This window comes from Ursus arctos, unplaced genomic scaffold (assembly GCF_023065955.2).
Source record: "Ursus arctos isolate Adak ecotype North America unplaced genomic scaffold, UrsArc2.0 scaffold_2, whole genome shotgun sequence".
Classification (NCBI taxonomy): domain Eukaryota; kingdom Metazoa; phylum Chordata; class Mammalia; order Carnivora; family Ursidae; genus Ursus; species Ursus arctos.
In genome coordinates this window covers 65,708,224-65,726,025 of record NW_026622874.1, presented here as the reverse complement: position 1 = coordinate 65,726,025, position 17,802 = coordinate 65,708,224, and the positions used below count along the sequence as shown (strand labels likewise).

Here is a 17,802-nt window from a genome sequence, read left to right as displayed (position 1 = left end):
CAGGGCACCACTCCCTGGCCAGGAGCAATACCCTAGTCAGACCTCAGACACCCTAATCCCATTAGTTCTGCTCTCTGGGCTCCCACAGCTAGGCCAACAAGCCCGCCGCACCCCTACACCCCACCCTCCTCCTCAGAACAGCCTTGCTGAGGACTGAGCACCATCTGAAGGGAATCTCTGGCTGCCCTGGTGTCCTCCTTGACGGCCCAGCGGAGCTTCTTCTTCAAAGACCCCAGAGAGAGAACGAGACAGAGCCCCCCAAAGCCCCCAGACGCGGTGCTCGTATTGACCCCACCCCTCCCGTTGGAGGTGGAGACCGTATGTTTCTGCTGGGTTGACACTGCCCTCAGCCCCTTGCTCTCCAGCACTAAAGCCCAAAGAGGAGGGAAGACTCTGCCCCAAGACCCAGACTATCCTCTCAAAAGAAGCAAGCCAAACCGAGGGACACCAGTTCTTTATTAGGAGTTAAATGGGCCCCTCCCCATCATGGTCTCCCTCGTGCACGGCTCTGCTGGGCCTTGGCACCCTCCCCCCCCCCCACGGCCAGGGAGGCGGAGCTGGCTGCTCTGTGCATCTTCCAGCTGTGACCCGGGGAGGGCCCCTCACATCTGTCTCCGGCCTCGGGTAGACCTGGCCCACCTATCAGGTCCTGCCCCAGCAGACCCTGCCGGTGGGAGCAGAGCCTACTGGGAGCAGGGGGGCTCAGGGGGACAGTCCTTGAAGTAGTCGTGACAGTAGGTGCAGAGGCAGGCGAGGGAGCGCACGTACTCCACGAAGTCCACCTCGCAGTCCTTGTTGGTGTCCAGGACACTCATGAATTTATTGTAGTCACACTCTCGCAGCTCCGTCTGTGCAGGGGAGGGGGAGGGGCGGGTTGAGGGGGGAGCGTGCCCCTTCCCACCCTACCCTCCTGGGCGGTCCATGCCTCCTGCGCCCTTCTGGGGGCCAGCCTCAGCCTGCCTGTTCTGGTCATTCGCCCATGTCCGTGCCCCTGAGCCCTCCCACTGCTTGCTGAGTGCCTACTATGTGCTGCCATTCGTCCTCCCAGTAGCCCTGCGTGCCAGCAGGTGTGGCGACTCTCCTTCTGCTCTCGCAGATGAGGACACCGGGCCTCCTGCCATGTCCACTCCCTTTCTGGTGTCCCCTCCTCACAGCCTCGCCTGTACCCCACTTGCTCAGAGCTTGTGCCCAGCTCTGTCTGCAGACTCCAGGCAGTTCCTCCCTGCAGACTGGCCGCCCAGGTGCTCACCGGGGTCCAGGTGGGCAGCTCCTTCTGCAGCAGCTCCTTGAGCTCTGCCTGGCAGAGCCTGTGCTTGTCCCCGCAGCGCCCGGAATATTCCTGGAAGGTGCACACGATGGCAGCCACCGCCTGCTCCAGAGGCCGGGCCATCCTCACTGTCAGAGAACAAGGGTGTGAGACTCATGCCAGAGGCCCAGGGCGTCTCCCAGGGACTGCTCCCAGAACTTAGTCTCCCGGCTTTTGGCCCCACAAGCTCCCCCTCCTCTGAGCAGCCCTCCCTAACCACTCCAGCCCCTTCTAATTTATTTCCCTACTACCCCATCGTTATTTTCCTGGACGGAGGTTTTCTTTCCCTAACATCATTGCAAACTCCTCAGGGAGGGTGCCCCACCCCCCAACTACACCCCCACACTGGGGATCCTTGAGGACTTCCCGTCTACCTTCTCTCATCCCTGACACCCGGGAAGGGCTCAATCCCACTCTGCACCACCATGAGATCCAGCCTCCTGACCTTTAGGACCCAAACTCCTTCTGTAGGAAATAGCACAAGGAGACCCTTGCCCTGTGCCCCCCATCCTCAGGCCCTTGGAGAAGCTGGGCATTCTCAGGGAGGGGTCAGATATGAGAGGAACCCCCACCACCTCACCACCCCCACCCATCCCTTCTCCCGCGAACTGTGACTGGGATCCCCTGTGCATCGAACTAGCCACGCAACCTCAGATGAGCCATTGACACTGGGTGTCGGGGGTCTTATCTGTAAGCTGGGGTTCATTCCACCTCTCAGGCCTACTCAGGGACCTGAACCGGCAGTCCACAGAGAGAGACGGCTCAGGTATTTACCAGTCTGAGATTCGCCCCACCTGAAGCTGTCCCCCTGCGCCCTAGGGTCTTGAGATAGAAGGCTCTGCGTAAGAATGCCTGTTCTGTCGGAGGGTCAGGCTTTCCTGGAAGTGCCCGCCTCCCCCCAACCCCACCGCCTTGGGGGAGGATGCCTCCAGCCTGGGGAAACCTGGAGGCAGTGGGAAGGCAGTATCGCCCTCTGAGTCCACGGCCTTGTTCCCCCAGGGGACAGGAGTGCGCAGCAAGGCGGCCAGGCCAAGGCTCTCTCCGATTCCCCTCTGCTGGGCCCTGTGGAGCAGAAGGCCGGCAGGGCTGGGGACAGGGCCGATGGGGAAAAGCAGTGCCTGCGGTCTCTTTGTGACAGCCCAGCGTTGGAGCAAGTTGTCTGAGGTCCCAGTAGAGGAAAGGGCCACACACTCAGGGAATAAGTCACCTCCGAGGTGCTCAGCGGCCTTTCCGGGCTCCTGCCCTGCGGTGGCTTTTTCAGAAGCTGGGTGCCTGGAGACTGGAGAGAATCCTCTCTTCCCTTGAAGCCCCCACCCCTGCCAGACCTCAGCACTGCACACCCCTAACCCAAACTTCCAGACAACCCTTCACTGTACAAAGGACCCCTGAGCCCACCATTTCTGACTTCCCTCAGAAGGGAAGTGGTGGAGACAGCCAGAGAGCTCATGGTACCTTGACTTCCCTGGCCAGTCCCTGCTGTGCTCAGCCCTCCGCCCCCATCCCCAGACCCTGAGCTAACCCAACTCCCAATCCAGGGCAGAACCCAAGCAGCCGGCGCTCACCACTGGTGTTGGTTTCAGCTGTAGGAGGCTGGAGACAGAGCATCTCTATTTATGCCTCTCGATGAAGGAAGGGGACAATTATGGGGGCCCAAGTAGGTCAAGCTGAGGATGCCCCCAGGGGCTTCCCTGCCTCCTTCCCTGGCGGCCCTTATTATAGGCCCCAGCGGCCCACCTACCCATGCATACATCAAAGGCCCATTCGGGGCCACAGACACAACCCCCTTATTGCCTGCCCCCAGAGCTGGGAACTGGGCACAGCAACCCCCCATCCCCTTCCAGCCCAGCTGGTAGAGACAGGCCAATCCATCACGTCCACCCCCACCTCTTCATTCTAGAAGCACATAGAGCTTCACCCCTAGAGAACCCCTGTACCAGAGGGGATCTTGGAGAGCATCTGTGAGCCCCCATTTGCAGGTGAGAACACTGAGGTCTGAGACATCCTCCCTGCTTGACCAGGTCAATGGTTCTTGGTCACTTTGGGCTGTGGACTGCTCTAACCCCTGAGGAGACCACCTGCAGGTGTCCAAAAGAATAGGAGGAAGGCAAGCCGCTCCGGGGGCCCTTCCACAGTCAGGCTGACTTCTCTGCCGCCTGCACCCCACTGCCCTAAGCGCTGTGAGTGGGCTGCAGCCCCTGCGTCTTCCCCATGCATGCAGCCCCAACCTCTGTGTCCTGTCCTCTGCTCCTTGAAGTCTGATGGGATGGGGGCTGGGTTTCCTCTGGCTTTTAGCTGGAGTATACAGCCCTTTGGGGCCCCAGCATTATGGGGGCTCTCCCCCTTGTCTCCCCTCCTCAATGAGTCCTGGGCTTCAGCTTCTGTCTTCCTCACTTCACAGAACATGAAAGCTAAAGGACGTTTTGGCTCAGCACGGCCAATGCTCTCAGGGCATGAGGGGCCCTGGTGTCCTGCTCACCTCCTGGAGTTGCTTTTCTCTTAGATTTTGGTCTCCTCATTCCTTACTGCCCTGTGAGCTCCTCATTGCTTTGAAACATGTTTTTTAATTCTTCCCAGCATTTTTTGTTGTTTTTAGTGGGGACAGGCAGAGACCACCATAATACCAGAAGTGGAAACCCCTCCATATCACTATGACTCTATTCCCTCTGTCATGCCACCCAGCCTGAGAGACCCTTCCCCATTTCATAGCAGGGTAACCCAAGCCCCAGCAGAGTATGTGGAAAGGGGAAGAGGAGGTCAACACCCAGGCCTCTGAGGAAGCCTGTTGCTGGTGGAGGCAGCCAAAGAGCTCATGGTACCTTGACCCCACTCCCTCCCTTGCACCCAAATCTTGCCTCTGCATCATCTCCATGAGGACTCAGCCCCCATGGGTGAGGGGAGCGAGCAGGGGGCGGGTAGGGAGAGGAGAGCTGTGATTAGCCCTGTTTTATAGGCAAGGTTACAAGGAAGAGGGGACAGAAGCGGGGGCCAGCAGTTACTTCAGTTCTAAGCCAAGCACCTGTTCCGGCCTGTGATTTCATGGCCCTGCTACCAGCCACCTCCCTGCCACAGGTCACCCCACCGTCTGGGCCTCACTTCCCTCATCTGTCAATGATCAGGGATAATAATGGTGACCACTTCATAGGGTTGCTGTGGGGTTTAGACGAGTTAATATATATAAAGCTCACACATAAATAGTGCCCGGCACGTAGTAAGGTCATAAACGTTAGCTGAGAGGTAGGTAACTTGTCCGAGGTTGCACAACTAATAAGTGACCGGCCTAAGAACCACTCATTATTCCTGTAGATATTTAAAGGCAACCGTCCGAGGCCTTGCGGGCATAGTCATAAGCAAGACACATGAGTCCGGCTCTGTGGAGATGACCACCTAGTGGGGGACACAGGGGTGACAAATAAATGGGTCCTAGGCTGGCGTGTCAGTGCCGGCCAGAGCCACAGAGCGGGGCCAGGGAAAGAGGGTGGTGGCGGGCTGCTACTGTACGTGGAGGTCTGGGGAGTGGCAGGCCGCTTCTCAGAGGTCCCTCACACTCCTCGTGCGCCTTTCCAGAAGGATGCTGCCCTTTTGTCTGCGTGCTGCGGGGTGGGGGCAGGGGCTCACCCAGGAGAGACAGGCACTTTGGGGTTGGAGGACCGTCATGGGAAGAGCCTTCACCGGACCTCCACTGCAAGCTCCGCCACCCTCTTGCCGCCTGACCTCGAACTCATCCTGTGCCTTGTTTGGGCCTTAATTTCCTTGCCTCCAAACTCAGTTTGGAAGATTCCTTCCCTGAGACCCCCACGAGAAGGTGTTTTATGTCACTCACTGTTACAGCCTTCCAGACCACTGAGACCCCCCAGTGGAGGCGGCAAGGAGGGAGGAGTTGGAGGGAGGGAACAAGGCCCTCCTCACCAGGTCATTTTGTGCGGCCTGCTTTGGCCTCCACATGGGGCGCAGGTAAAGCTGCAACCCCTCCTCCCTTGCTTCCCCAAGTTCTTGCCGTGACGGGAATCTGCCTCCTGTGGGAAGGCCTTCCCAAGCAGTTGCCCTGAATCCCCGTTTCTAAGGTGGTTCCAGATGGACCTCACACTGACGGTCCCTCGAGGCCAGTCAGGGCCGCCCCCCTCCTTTCGCACCCTGTGCTGTCCGCTGCCTACTCCTGCTCCTCTCCCCTCGGGCTCTCATCAGAGTCCCCTTGCCGCGGGTGCCGGGGCTGACTGCTGAGGTTCGCCCCGCGTCTGGAAGGTGAGGCTGTCTCCCTGGCCTGTGGATGTGAGGGTGGGAGCGGATGCAGTCTGACTTGGCGGGGCTTCCACACTACTGACCCCCCCTCGCCTGCCCCTCTCCCTCTCCTTCCTGCCCCTCCTCTCCCCACTGCCCCCACCGTCACTACCATGACCTTTGAAAGGCTCCTGGGAAGCTGTGTTGCCGTCTGAAGGTCAGTGTCTTGTTCTGCACCTCAGGGAGAGATAAAATGAAGTGTCCTAGAGCACCTGGACGTTCACGTGCTTGTTCCAAAGGGACCTGGGCCCAGGGGTCAGGGTGAGCACCCCCAATCCCATAGCCCCATGGGGCCAATGACTGCTGTGAGACTGATCCGCCTTCCTTCTCATCATCTAAACCCCATAAGGGGAGGTGAGGAGGGGTATTTGATTACTGGGGCTGGAGCCAGGGAGGCCTTTGCTGAGAGAGGGTCTGAACTGAGACCAAGGAGAGCCTGTGGAGTTTAGAATGCTAATTCTTTCGATGGCTGAGCCAGTTGTGCCCATTTCCCAGAGGGGATCGGTGAGTCAGTGGAGAGCTCATGTGACCCGAAGACAGGAGCACAGGGAGCCCTAGTTCAGTCCTTCCCCCGTCTCGGAAACCACCTTTGACATCAGTGTCTCCTCTCTTGGGGGTTAATAGGCTGCCGAGGGTGGACGCTAAAGAGCAAAGGCCAAGGGGACAGCAGGGCATGATGGGAGGGGTGACGGTCCTGAGGAGGGCCTCCCAGCCGCAGCTCCAGGAGGAGGAAGAAGCAACCTGGCCAACACTCTTTTGAGTGCCGTTTTCTGGACTCTTCTGCTCTCTGCCTCAGCAGAGATTTTGTGGGAGGACTGTTACGACCGGCTAGGTAAGTCGGTGTTTGTTAGTCTGTCAAATGCTCAGAAGGAAAAGAAATTAGCCCCATTCAGGAGCGCTTGGGTGGCTCAGTCAGTTGGGTGTCTGCCTTCAGCTCAGGTCATTATCCCAGGGTCCTGGGATCGAGCATTGGGCTCCCTGCTCAACAGGGAGTCTGCTTCTCCCTCTCCCTCTGCTGCTTGCCCTGCTTGTATGATCTCTCTCTCTCTGTCAAAAATATATATCTTTTTAAATTAGTCCCATTCAGTGCCCAGTCAGTTGAGGCCAGTCTCCACCAGCCAAAACAGTCCAAGAATGGGGAGCTGAGCCCCAGCCGAAGCCAGGATCCATTGTGAGCAACCAGACCGCCAGCAAGTGAGCTGGGTTTCCCCGTGATTCATCAAGAGACCAAGAACATCTGGACTCTGCTCACCCAGGCCACCTTCCCTTCCCGCAAAGCCTAAGGGTTTGGAGGTGACCAGGAGAAGACGAGGAAGGCCCAGACTGCTCCTCCGTATCTCATGTCCCATAGAGGTGAGGGTTTTTCTTTCTTTCTTTTTTTTTTTTAAGATTTTATTTTATTTATTTATTTGACAGAGAGAGAGAGACAGCAAGAGAGGGAACACAATCAGGGGGAGTGGGAGAGGGAGAAGCAGGCTCCCCACAGAGTGGGGAGCCCGACATGGGGCTCGATTCCGGAACCCTGGGATCATGACCTGAGCCGAAGGCAGACACTTAATGACTGAGCCCCCCAGGCACCCCGAGGTGAGGGGTTTTCTTACAGACCTGGGTCAAGTCCCAACACGCCTCCTTATTCAACCTCTCCCAGCCCCTGTTTCCTCCTCCGTGAACGGCAGTTACCACCAGCTCACCCATCATCCAATCCATCCAATCGTTCTGAGGATTCAAGAAGTCACTGCTCCAACAGGCCCAGCAGAGAGCCGGGACAGAGGGAGACATCCAGCAGCGGCAGATGCTGCTTCCTCCCCGTTCTCTCATCTGGGAAGAGGGTCTAACGATAGAGCCTCTCCAGGGAACCCAGAGGCCACGGTGACAACTGCATGAGCGTTGCTGTGAGAGCTGCTTTGGGCATGTCAGTGTACCACCACTCCCTGACCTATTGTTTCCTGGCCATGTCAGCTACAGGACACTGGGGAGGTGGGCTTCTCTCATTGCTTGGCCTGCCCAGCCTGCCTTTCCAGCGGCAGATGTGCGGTTAAGGAGAACAGTGAGAACAAGCAGGTTCTGCAGGCACCTCACACTCGGGTCCTGTCCATGTCTGGGGAGCTCCAGTCTGAGGGGCTCTCGAGGTGGTTGCCAAGCATCAGAGTTTCCCAGGGAAGTAAGAAAAGTGAGAAAACAATTCAGGAAAACACTGTCTATTGCTTGTCTACTATCCATCCCCTCTTGCCTTATTATTAAAACCCATTTTAGGGGCGCCTGGGTGCTCAGTAGGTTGAGTGGTCAGCTCTTGGTCTCAGCTCAGGTCATGATCTCAGGGTCCTGAGATCGAGCCCCGCATTGGGCTCTGTGCTCAGTGCAGGGTCAGCTTGTCCCTCTCCCCCAAACTCTGCTCCACCCTCTGTTCCTGCACACACGCGTTTGCGCGCTCTCTCTCTTTCTGTCTCAAATACATAAATAGGGGCGCCTGGGTGGCACAGCAGTTAAGCGTCTGCCTTCGGCTCAGGGCGTGATCCCAGCGTTATGGGATCGAGCCCCACGTCAGGCTCCTCCGCTATGAGCCTGCTTCTCCCTCTCCCACTCCCCCTGCTTGTGTTCCCTCTCTTGCTGGCTGTCTCTATCTCTGTCTAATAAATAAATAAAATCTTTTAAAAAAATACATAAATAAATAGAATCTTAAAAAGTTTTTTTCTTTCAAAGTATCAACGTGCCCAGGTAAAAATACTTTGTTGCAGCTAGGACCAGCCATATTACACCCTCAAGACCAAGGAGATGCAAGTGGAAATCCCTGGAGGGAGTACTTTTTGCATAATAAAAAGGGAAAGTCTGACGGAAAGCTTTTTGCACCTTCCAGACTGGAACACGGACAGTGAAACCTGGAGATAGAGCAGCCATGCTGTGATCATGAAGCAGCATGCATGAGGGGAAGCATGTATATTATAGGTTCCAGAGTAAAAAAAAATTGAAAAAGCACTTGGTGTCATATGGCATCTCTGCACCCCTGAACCAACCCCGAACTGCCCACCCAGACTTCTTGTTATGTAAGACAGTTAAAGACCATGGAAATAACCTTATCTGCAACTCATAGCTGAGTATATTTCAAACTGGTAGAGAATTTTACATCTGAAAGTGGAGTCCTCAAATAAAAGAAACTAAAACATACAATTGGCTAAGTGGAAGAGGGGAGGCAGCAAGATAGGAAAGCCAAAAACGTCCAGTCTGGAAAGCCAAGGAAGGACCATTGCTATGAAATGATAAAATATTTGGTTGAACTGTCCATTGATGTATCTTGGGTTGCAGGCCAAACAGAGCCCTAAATGTGATGATAGAGGAGGTGGTAGGAAAAGTTTAGAAAGTTAGCATGAGCTGGCTCCTTGCACTTGGGGGTTGCTACTATTACAAAAACCAAGCAGGTGCCATTGGCTTTGGGACCAGGTACTAAGTGCAGCTAGAAGGACCGCAAGGAGGTTAGCAGTAATAATATGGAGGGCAGTGAGGAAATTGTTACTGAAGGCTGAAGAAAAGGTGACCCCCAGTATACAGTCGTGGAATGTCTGGGAACATTACAGTCAATGGTAATAGGAAAATAGAAAGAGTACGTAAGAACTCATGGATCCGGCTCAAGAGATGTTTAGACAGAATACTGAAAGTGCCTACTTCTTCTGACACCCATGATAAAATATGAGAAGAAAGAGATGACCTAGGAAGGAACTGCTCAGGTTTTTTAGAGGCAATATAGAGGGCCCAGAACAGTCTTTACCGCCAGCACATGGCTCTCAAACTAACAAATGGCTTCAGGGCGAAGGTCACATCTAGGGCCTTGCCAACAGAGGGGAACTAGGGATAAAAACAAAGTCAAAGGTAGAGACTTGGAAAGATTTAAGGACAAGTGTCACAGATCTTCTCAGATAAACAAGTTGGCTTCTAATAATTTTAGAAGTGTGCCTCTCAGATGCTTTCTGACAAGAGGGCCTGTCTCCCAGCTCCCTGATTCTCAGTCTAAGGTAGGGAGGGGCCAGTCTCAGAGAGATTTGTAAGTGTGGCATTTGTCTAATTAAGTGAATTATAAGTTGATGCACAGGAAGCCCACAACATTTTTTTTAGATTTTTTTTAAGATTTTATTTATTTATTTATTTATTTGAAAGAGAGAGAGCCCACAACATTTTTAAAGGAATTACATAATCTTGGGCTGAAAGGGATAGAGACAGTTCAAACAAAAAAAAAGCTTTGGGTTGTCAACTTCCTTTGGGCAAGGGACAGCTGAGAAAGCTACAAACACAGACATTTCTTACGGAAAATAGTGAAAAAGAATGAAACCAACATCCTAGATTGTGGACCCAAGAGGAACAATTTATAGGGAGCAGAACTGGGCCCTAATCAAGAATCTGGTGGCATGGGGCGCCTGGGTGGCACAGCGGTTAAGCGTCTGCCTTCGGCTCAGGGCGTGATCCCGGCGTTCTGGGATCGAGCCCCACATCAGGCTCCTCTGCTATGAGCCTGCTTCTTCCTCTCCCACTCCCCCTGCCTGTGTTCCCTCTCTCGCTGGCTGTCTCTGTCTCTGTCAAATAAATAAATAAAATCTTTAAAAAAAAAAAAAAAAAGAATCTGGCGGCATGTGTCTGACCCAATTTCAGATTTGCTATGGACCAAAGACACTTTGTATGTTATGCTATGCTCACCACATGTGCACCTACCATCTGTCACCACACAACGCTATTACAACACCGTTATTATATCCCCGTGCTGTGCCTTTCATTCCTATGACTTATTCATTTAATAACCAGAAGCCCATAATTCCCACTCCCTTTCACCCATTTGCCTATCCCCCCATCTCCCTTCCCTGTTTATTTTCTGTATTTACGGGTCTCTCTCTGTTTGTTTGTTTGTTCATTTGTTTTGTTTTTCTAGGTTCCACGTATAAGTGAAATCATACATTTGTCCTTCCCTGACGGACCTATTTCACTTAGCATAATACCCTCTAGGTCCACCCATGTTGTCACCAATAGTATGACTTCATTCTTTTTTATGGCTGAGTAATATTCTCTCTGGTGTGTGAGATATGTGTGTATAGCACATCTTCGCTGACCATTCATCGATGGATGGACACGGGTTGTTTGCATATCTTGGCTATTGTAAATAATGCTGCATTAAAATAGGGGTGCATGTATCTTTTTCAGGTAAGTGTTTTCCTTTTCTTTGGATTCATAACCAGGAGTGAAATTACTGAATCGTATGCTAGTTCTATTTTAATTTCTTGAACAACTTCCATACTTTTTTCCACCACAACCCCTTTTTGACTAGGAGTGTTTATTACCTGTCTGGCTCGTCTTTGTGCATTGAGTGTATCATTCGTAGATCTTCGGGCCAAGGGAATTGTTCTTGAGCAGCTGTACTCAGTGACACCCAGACTGGGGCCTGACATAGATAACAAGACCCTGGACCTCATGTCAATGCCTTAACAGGGCGAGACATGGTGGGTGCTGGGAAGGAGGTGGCTGCATTCTGCACTTGGTTGCTAGAAGTCAGATTGTGGTATACAGTCTCCAAAGATGGTCACTGTCAATGCTGTGCCCCTGGTCCCCACAGAAAAGATGGAGGCTAATTCTCTTCCCCTTGAACGTGGGCCAGCCTAATGACTTGCTTGATCATGAGAATGCAACAGAAGTGATGTTCTTGGATTTCTGAGATCAATCCCTTAAGATTTAAGCCTCACAGCCCCCATTGGGACCTCTTGGAATGCTCACTTGGGGCCACTCCCTATCAGAACCTAGCTGCCATGCTCTGAGAAGCCCAGGCTACATAAAGAGGTCGGGGTAGGCATTCCCGATGATAACGCCGGCTGACCTCCCAACTTAGAACTGGCGCCAGTTGCCAGGCATACTGAGTAAGCTACCTTGGAAGTTGAATTGATTTGAACTTTCAGATGACTCCAGCTCCAACATCCGTCTGCAACCGCATGAGAAATCCCAAATGAGAACCCCATTGACCGATTGCAGTCTCCTTGCAGAAATTAGCAGATAATAAATGTGTTTAAATTGTTGGGTGGTTTGTAATGCAACGATAGGTAACCAGAACAGCATCTCTAAGTCACTGAACCAAACCTGAGTTGCATATCTCAGACTTATTTTATAAGGCATTTAAATCCCAATGTAGTTACGCCATTCTTAGTCGGGTTTCCTGTGCCTTACAACTGAATACATTCCTAACTGGTAGAGAATTTGGTAACTAGAAGTGGAATCCGTTAAAGAGAGAGGGAGAGAGAGAGAACCTAACATGTGTAATTAATTGAAGAGGGAAAAGAACAAAATATGACGACCTCACCTTTGCCGGCTGGAAAATCAGTGACCTTGTCAGGAGGTGGCAAAGCGTTAGGTCAGGCTGTCACCTGATTGACCATAGGGTGCAGAACAGATGGCAAACTCGTTATAAGTTTGGGGAAAATGGTAGAAAATAATCAGGATGCTGATATGAACTAGCGCCTGGCAGCTTTCAGCAGAGACCAACAGGAGAAGAATGAACTCAGACTAGAGCCCATCTGAAAGCAGGTATCAAAAGAAATATAACTTTGCTAAAACAGGGCCACTGCCTGTGGCCTGCAACCTGATACGAAGTCTTTAATGAGGAGGTCTGCTGGGTTGGCTAGACTGCCTTCTGTCTCTTGAGCAGGTCCAAGTACAGCTCATTGCTCTCGCGGTATTGAACATCCAGGTCTGTCCTTCACTCTGAGCATAGCCTTCCTTCTTTGTTGGAATTTTCGCTTTTTATGAAATGACAGTGATGGTGGATAGTATTTGCCATTTTTAATATCTTTATTTGGCAAAAAAAAAAAGAAGAAGAAGAAGTTAGCAAACTATCTCAAATTTTTACTGGTATTTGAAATCCCAAAGTCCAGGACTTAAGGCACAGCTCTGGCCTTGGGGAGGTTTCCAGAAGAAGAGTCAGGGCCCAGAGGGAGTGGAATCTAAGGAGGCTGTCATCTTCCGGGACCCTAACTGAGCCAGCTAGGGCGTGGGGCACCACTGAGCAATTAAAATATGATCAACGGAAAATTTTATTCATTACGAAAAGGATAGTTAGAGTCCTCGTGGGTCCAGGAGGCCCATGGCAGAGCAAGAGTTCTGCTTCAGGGCGCATCTGAGGAGTCCTGGAAGAATTCATTGCACATGATAGTGACCAGGGCCAGGAAAACAGCATACTCTTGGAAGTCCACCTGCTGGTCACTGTTCTCATCCAGATCACCCATCAGCTTCTTTAGGCCCTCCTCATCGACCTTCTCCTGAAAGTGAGAGAGAATGGCTCAGCAGGCTGCTCTCCACCCACCCCCACACCGAGCACACACCTACTGGTCAGAGCCCAGCCCTCTCTCCGCACTGGGCAGTGGGTAAGTGGTGGGCAGGGAGCTCCTGGGAGCTTCAAAGAGGCCCTGTGAGTGAGGACAGGTAGATGTTCACTGGGTAGGGTCTCCAGCTCTCCCTGCTGGGAAGGAGGAGCACCCGGCTACTCCCTGAGCCCAGCAAGGTGGGCTCACTACCCCCACTTTGCTGATGAAGAAACTAAAAATTTCTGAATTCAGGAAAAGGCAAACTTTTTAATACCAGCCAAAATGAAGCCAAATTAGAAAAGCTTAACCAAAAAAAAATTTTAAAGGTATGAAGGACATGCCCCATGAGTTCAAAGCCTGAACCTGACTTTGAATTCTTCAGACTCAATATGGGGCAGGTGAGGGGCAAACTGAAAGTTGGCTGCATTTTTCTGCCCACTGTCCCAGTGCACATGTGTTAGTTGGGCTTTTCTCTCCCTACATACTTTCTTAGTTTGACATATAACATGGAAACTAAGCGAGAGCTGTGTGCTCTTGGGCCGGTCACTTCCCCTCTCTGGGCTTTGGTTTGCTCAACTCAGTGAGGGGATTGGACAGATGGACACTGAGGGCCCTGACAGCCATCCACCCTCTGGAGAGCCGCAGGGACAGCAGTGACAGGGCACTCACACATGGGTGGGCCTCAGCCCCCTCTGTGAGGCTGCGCCCTGGGTCTGCATCAGCCGGCACCCCCCACGCACCCCCACGCCAGCCAGCCCCACTCACCCCAACAAAGCTGGGCAGCTCCTTGTGCAGAAGTGCCTTCATCTCGCCCTTACTCAGCTTGAACTTGTCACCCTCTTGGCCAGAGTACTTGTGGAAGGTGGTGACCATCACAGCCAGCGCCTGCTCCAGGGGACTGGACATCTTGGATCTAGGGCCACAGGGGTGGTAGGTGACGGAGACACTTCAGCCAGCCCACAGGACACTCTGGCCTTGTGCCCCAAAGTGCCTCTCCAAACCCCTCTCTGCATCTCCCCTGAGACTTTTCCTCCCTGAGGAGTCATCTCCCATAGACGAGGGACCCCTAAGGCCAGAGGAATTGCCCTTGGGCAAGTATGTTTCCACCACTGGACTAAGGACTCTCAGAGGCTAGCGGTGGGTCTTCCCTCATCCTAGAAACCTCTGAGCTGGGAGCGGGGTGGTGCTGTCTCTAACAGACGGGGCACAGGTAAAGGCCACTGAACAAACCTCCCCACCAGGAAGGACCCTACTGGGATTGGTACTAAAGGAATGACTGTGCCCTGGAAACAGTAGGACAGAACTCAGAGCCCATCTTTGGCTCTGCCTCTGAGAATGCTCTGAGCAGCCCCGGGAGGCTTAGCGGGGAGTCTTGGGGTGAGGTCCCAGTACCTGGTGTCAGTGGCACATAAAGTCCTGGGCCCATCCTGCTAGTTCTGCCTTCTCCAGGGGGAGGAGGAGGGAAGGGGCAGAGGGCAGGGCCCCGGGCAGGCCCACGCACTTGAGATGACTGGCTCCTGCCCCTTAGTCCTGTTAGAATCCAGGACTTTGGAACAACAACCACCAAACAAACTCAAGGCTCTCCTTAAAGCGTCACCCTCCACACCTCCTATTCCTAGGCCTAGGCCCCCAAGAAGGGTCTCTAGACTGAGATGCCCACACTGTGAGACCCAAGAGAAGGCCTCAGAGCAACCCCTAAACTGAGACCTCACACAGGAGCCTGGAAAAAACCCTCAGTTGGATGCTTCACACAAGGTCCCCCAAAGGGAGAGACCCAGAATGAGGAAACTACGGAGACAAAGATTAAGACAGAAGAATAAGGCAGAGACCCACAGGGTCCCCCCAACTAGCCCTCAGCAAGACAGAGGCACTCACCAGACCAGATGACAGAGAGGCTCTGGAAGGAAAGCAAAGGGCCCGGTGCCCGCACTGGGGTTTATATGCCTGCCCCACTGGCCCCCAACCTGGCATTTTAAGAAATCAAACCTGCCCTAACCTGATCCCGCCAAAGCCTGGCCTCCTGCCACCCCCACCCACTCCCTGCCAGCCCCCTCCCTCCCAGAGACTGCCGGCTCCCCCAGCGGCTGGAAGGCCCCACCTAGCCACGGAGGGGAGCAGGAGGTATCATGGAGAAGGGGTGGCCTGGGCCCAAGGTGAGGGGCGGTAGCCCCTGTTTGTGGGCCTAGAGTCTCATGCCAGGCTTTGCTTATATGACACATACTTGAGAACCACAGCTCACTTGTGAGTCAGAGGATGCAGGCACCCAGGGACTTCCCAGGCCTCTGTGTGTGTGTGTGTGTGTGTGTGTGTGTGTGTGCGCGCGCGCTAGCTGACTTTAGAGACTCACTGGGGGGAAGCTTCCTAGCTGGCAGCAGAATTCCTCTTGGTAAGATAATGAGGGAAACAGGTGCCCAAAAACACCTTGAGAGGCTCCTGTGGGTAGGAAGGCGTCTGGAAGGAGGCAGGGCAGTGGTGAGAGACAGCAGTGGCTCTGCTCACCCTACGGTCAGGGTGAATGAGTCAGTGTGGACTGTAGGAAGCCCCCGGAGGTTCAAAACAGAGAAAGGAAGGCTTGGGGAGTGGGCAAGTGAGGAGGGGCTGGACAGCTTCCCAGGTGGAGGCCAGGGCTGGGGCAAGCTGCAGCCATGGCCCTCATCACCTCATCCCTCCAGGCTCCTCCCCATACCCAGAGAAAGGCCAACACCGCAGCCATTCAGGACCGAGCCCAGGGGCGGGGTTTTCATAGAAGAGCAGGCTTCGTGCTGCCCCCTCCCAGGCGCCCCTGCCTCCCGCTCTTTGTCTGCCCTCACCAGCCTGGGCACCGCCCTTCCTGCCCGCCAAGCTCCCCTCCCCCTTCCAGATGTCCAGCGGCTTCTCTCCCCTCCCCCAACGCCCCAGTCCTAGGTGACTCACCCACTGTTCCCGGCCCAGATGCCCAGGCAGTGACTCAGCGGCACCCGCCTCCTCCCTGAAGGCCAGAGCAGCACTTGGAAACCCCAGCCCAGCCTGGGAGGAGAGGGTGCTGGCGTGGAGACCCTTCGTGGTCCCCCTCCCTGGGAGCTTTGAGTTAGACACCTCAGAGGAGCTGGACTGAGAACTGACAGCGTCAGATGGAAGCCAGGCTGCTCTCTCCTGCTGTCACCGCAGGACTCGGGCAGCCTGAACAGTGCAGGTGGAGTCCGGCCTTGGAGCCCACGGTGTCCCCTCCTTTCCAAGGCACATGGACCCCTCATGCCACCGCTCCTATCAAACCCTACTTCAAGTAGAGCTTGAGATACAAACCCTTCACCCTGAGGGTAAAGCCCAAGGGGTGCAATGCCTTGCCTTTCGAAGCACTTCTTCCATTTTGCCTCCAGACTCGAGGGAAGGCCTCTCGGGCTCCGATATCGCAGTGGTGCCCACGGCTGCTCCACAAAGCCTGGCAGCGAGGTGCTCGGGCTCTGGCCCCCACCTGCTTTCCAACCGCCTCTACACATACCCTAGCTGCCTGGCTCACAGCGCCTCGAGCACACCACACATGCACCTGGAGCGCCGAGACCCACTGCTTGTGCGGACCCCTGCTCCCCACATCCCCTCCTGCTGAAATCCCAACTGTCCTTCGAAGGCCGGGTCAATGCCACAGATCCCATGGAGCCTGCCCCAGGCCCAGCCAGGTTCCACCTCTACCTGCTCTGCCCCGTACAAGGGCTCCCGTTGTCCTTGGGCACTAGAGTGTCTGCCCTGGGCTAAGTCATTCCAGCGCCTGTCTTCTCTTGCCCTCACCCCCACACGGTGAGCTCACCCGGCAGGTACTGGGTCTTACTCATTTCTGCATGAACGAAGGGTCTCCCACACCCCGCGCCAACCATTGTTTATGGCTACTGAGTGCACTGGGGGCCCTGGGACAGTGTTTAGGGGCCAAGGGACCTTCTAGCCTCCCAAACCACAACACGGGTTCTGTTACCAAATCATGACTTCTCCACATCCCAGGAGTGGCACTTAGACACGGGGCTGGAAAACAGCTTCCGGAAGCCGCAAACCCCTGAGGAAACACCCGCTCCAGCCCTGGGGCCCAGGGAGGGAGGGAGCTGAGCGAGTACCCCAGCAGCCGATGGAGAGCGCGGAAACTGGGAGAAAAGGTCAGAGAGCCGCAGAAACAGGACTGTGAAGGCAGTGAGGGAGCGGAGGGAGAGCCACTGATTACCAGGGGCAGCACCGGGAGACCCGGCCCTCATTGGGAACTGAGGCCCGGATGGTGCCCGTCGAGTGGCCATATTCCTGGGACTGGTGAAAATCACATTAACTTGCCAGTAACTCACAGTGTGAGCTGAACAACGCCCTCCCAGTCAGCGGAACAGGAGGGTTGGACAGAATGAACCCAGCATCCAATCCTGGTCCACATTCTCCACTTGGCCATGAAGGCAGAGAAGCCAGGGCACAGCTGGGCCGTGGGCACGTCCCTGGCAGTGACTCTGCCCATACCCAGCGTGAGAAGGGGGCACGGCTCTCCGTCCACCCCGCTGCTGGGGCCGGAGGCCTGCGGCCCAGGTGGCTCCTGCCCCCTGGTGGTTGAGCCCTGTGGTTGCCGGCTGGTCCCCCCCCCCCCCCCCCCACGTCCTCCCTACTGCCTTTCCCGGTCCCCAGCCCTGGACCCGCCCTGCGCCTGACTCAGGAAGGAGGCAGTGCTGACTCACCTCCAAGGGGCCTTCCCACACCCACACCTCACACCTGCCTGACACATAAGGTGTTTCCTGGACAGTCCCTTGCTGAGCGGCTCAAGCAGACTTCTGAGATGGAAGCTGATGTCTAGAAGCTGTTAAGAGCCTTAAGGGCAGGGGCAGGAGGGAGCAAGGTGGCTGAAGTGAGCGACTGAAACTGCCAAGCTCTGCCCACACACCTCTTTCCCCAGGGCAATTCGGC

At 54.6% G+C, this 17,802-nt stretch overlaps 2 protein-coding genes across 6 annotated transcripts; both read right to left on the bottom strand.

The window, feature by feature from the left end:
- Positions 1-451: 451 nt before the first annotated feature.
- Positions 452-2,881, bottom strand: S100A3 (S100 calcium binding protein A3). Its single transcript, XM_026485082.4, has 3 exons — positions 2,869-2,881; positions 1,250-1,395; positions 452-848 (listed from the first exon to the last, which is right to left on the bottom strand). Exons 2-3 carry the CDS (start codon positions 1,388-1,390, stop codon positions 684-686), a joined length of 306 nt encoding a protein of 101 aa, XP_026340867.1. The 5' UTR covers positions 1,391-1,395; positions 2,869-2,881; the 3' UTR covers positions 452-683.
- Positions 2,882-12,393: 9,512 nt separating this feature from the next.
- Positions 12,394-17,314, bottom strand: S100A2 (S100 calcium binding protein A2). Of its 5 annotated transcripts, none has more exons than XM_026485390.4 (3): positions 17,202-17,314; positions 13,669-13,816; positions 12,394-12,858 (listed from the first exon to the last, which is right to left on the bottom strand). In XM_026485390.4, the coding sequence occupies exons 1-3, from the start codon at positions 17,297-17,299 to the stop codon at positions 12,706-12,708; spliced, it is 399 nt and encodes a 132-aa protein (XP_026341175.2). In that variant the 5' UTR covers positions 17,300-17,314; the 3' UTR covers positions 12,394-12,705. The 5 variants fall into 5 exon arrangements, with proteins under 5 accessions (XP_026341175.2, XP_026341174.1, XP_057171155.1 ...); XM_026485389.4 differs by lacking the exon at positions 17,202-17,314 and adding an exon at positions 15,817-15,888; XM_057315172.1 differs by lacking the exon at positions 17,202-17,314 and adding an exon at positions 15,002-15,103.
- Positions 17,315-17,802: the final 488 nt, after the last annotated feature.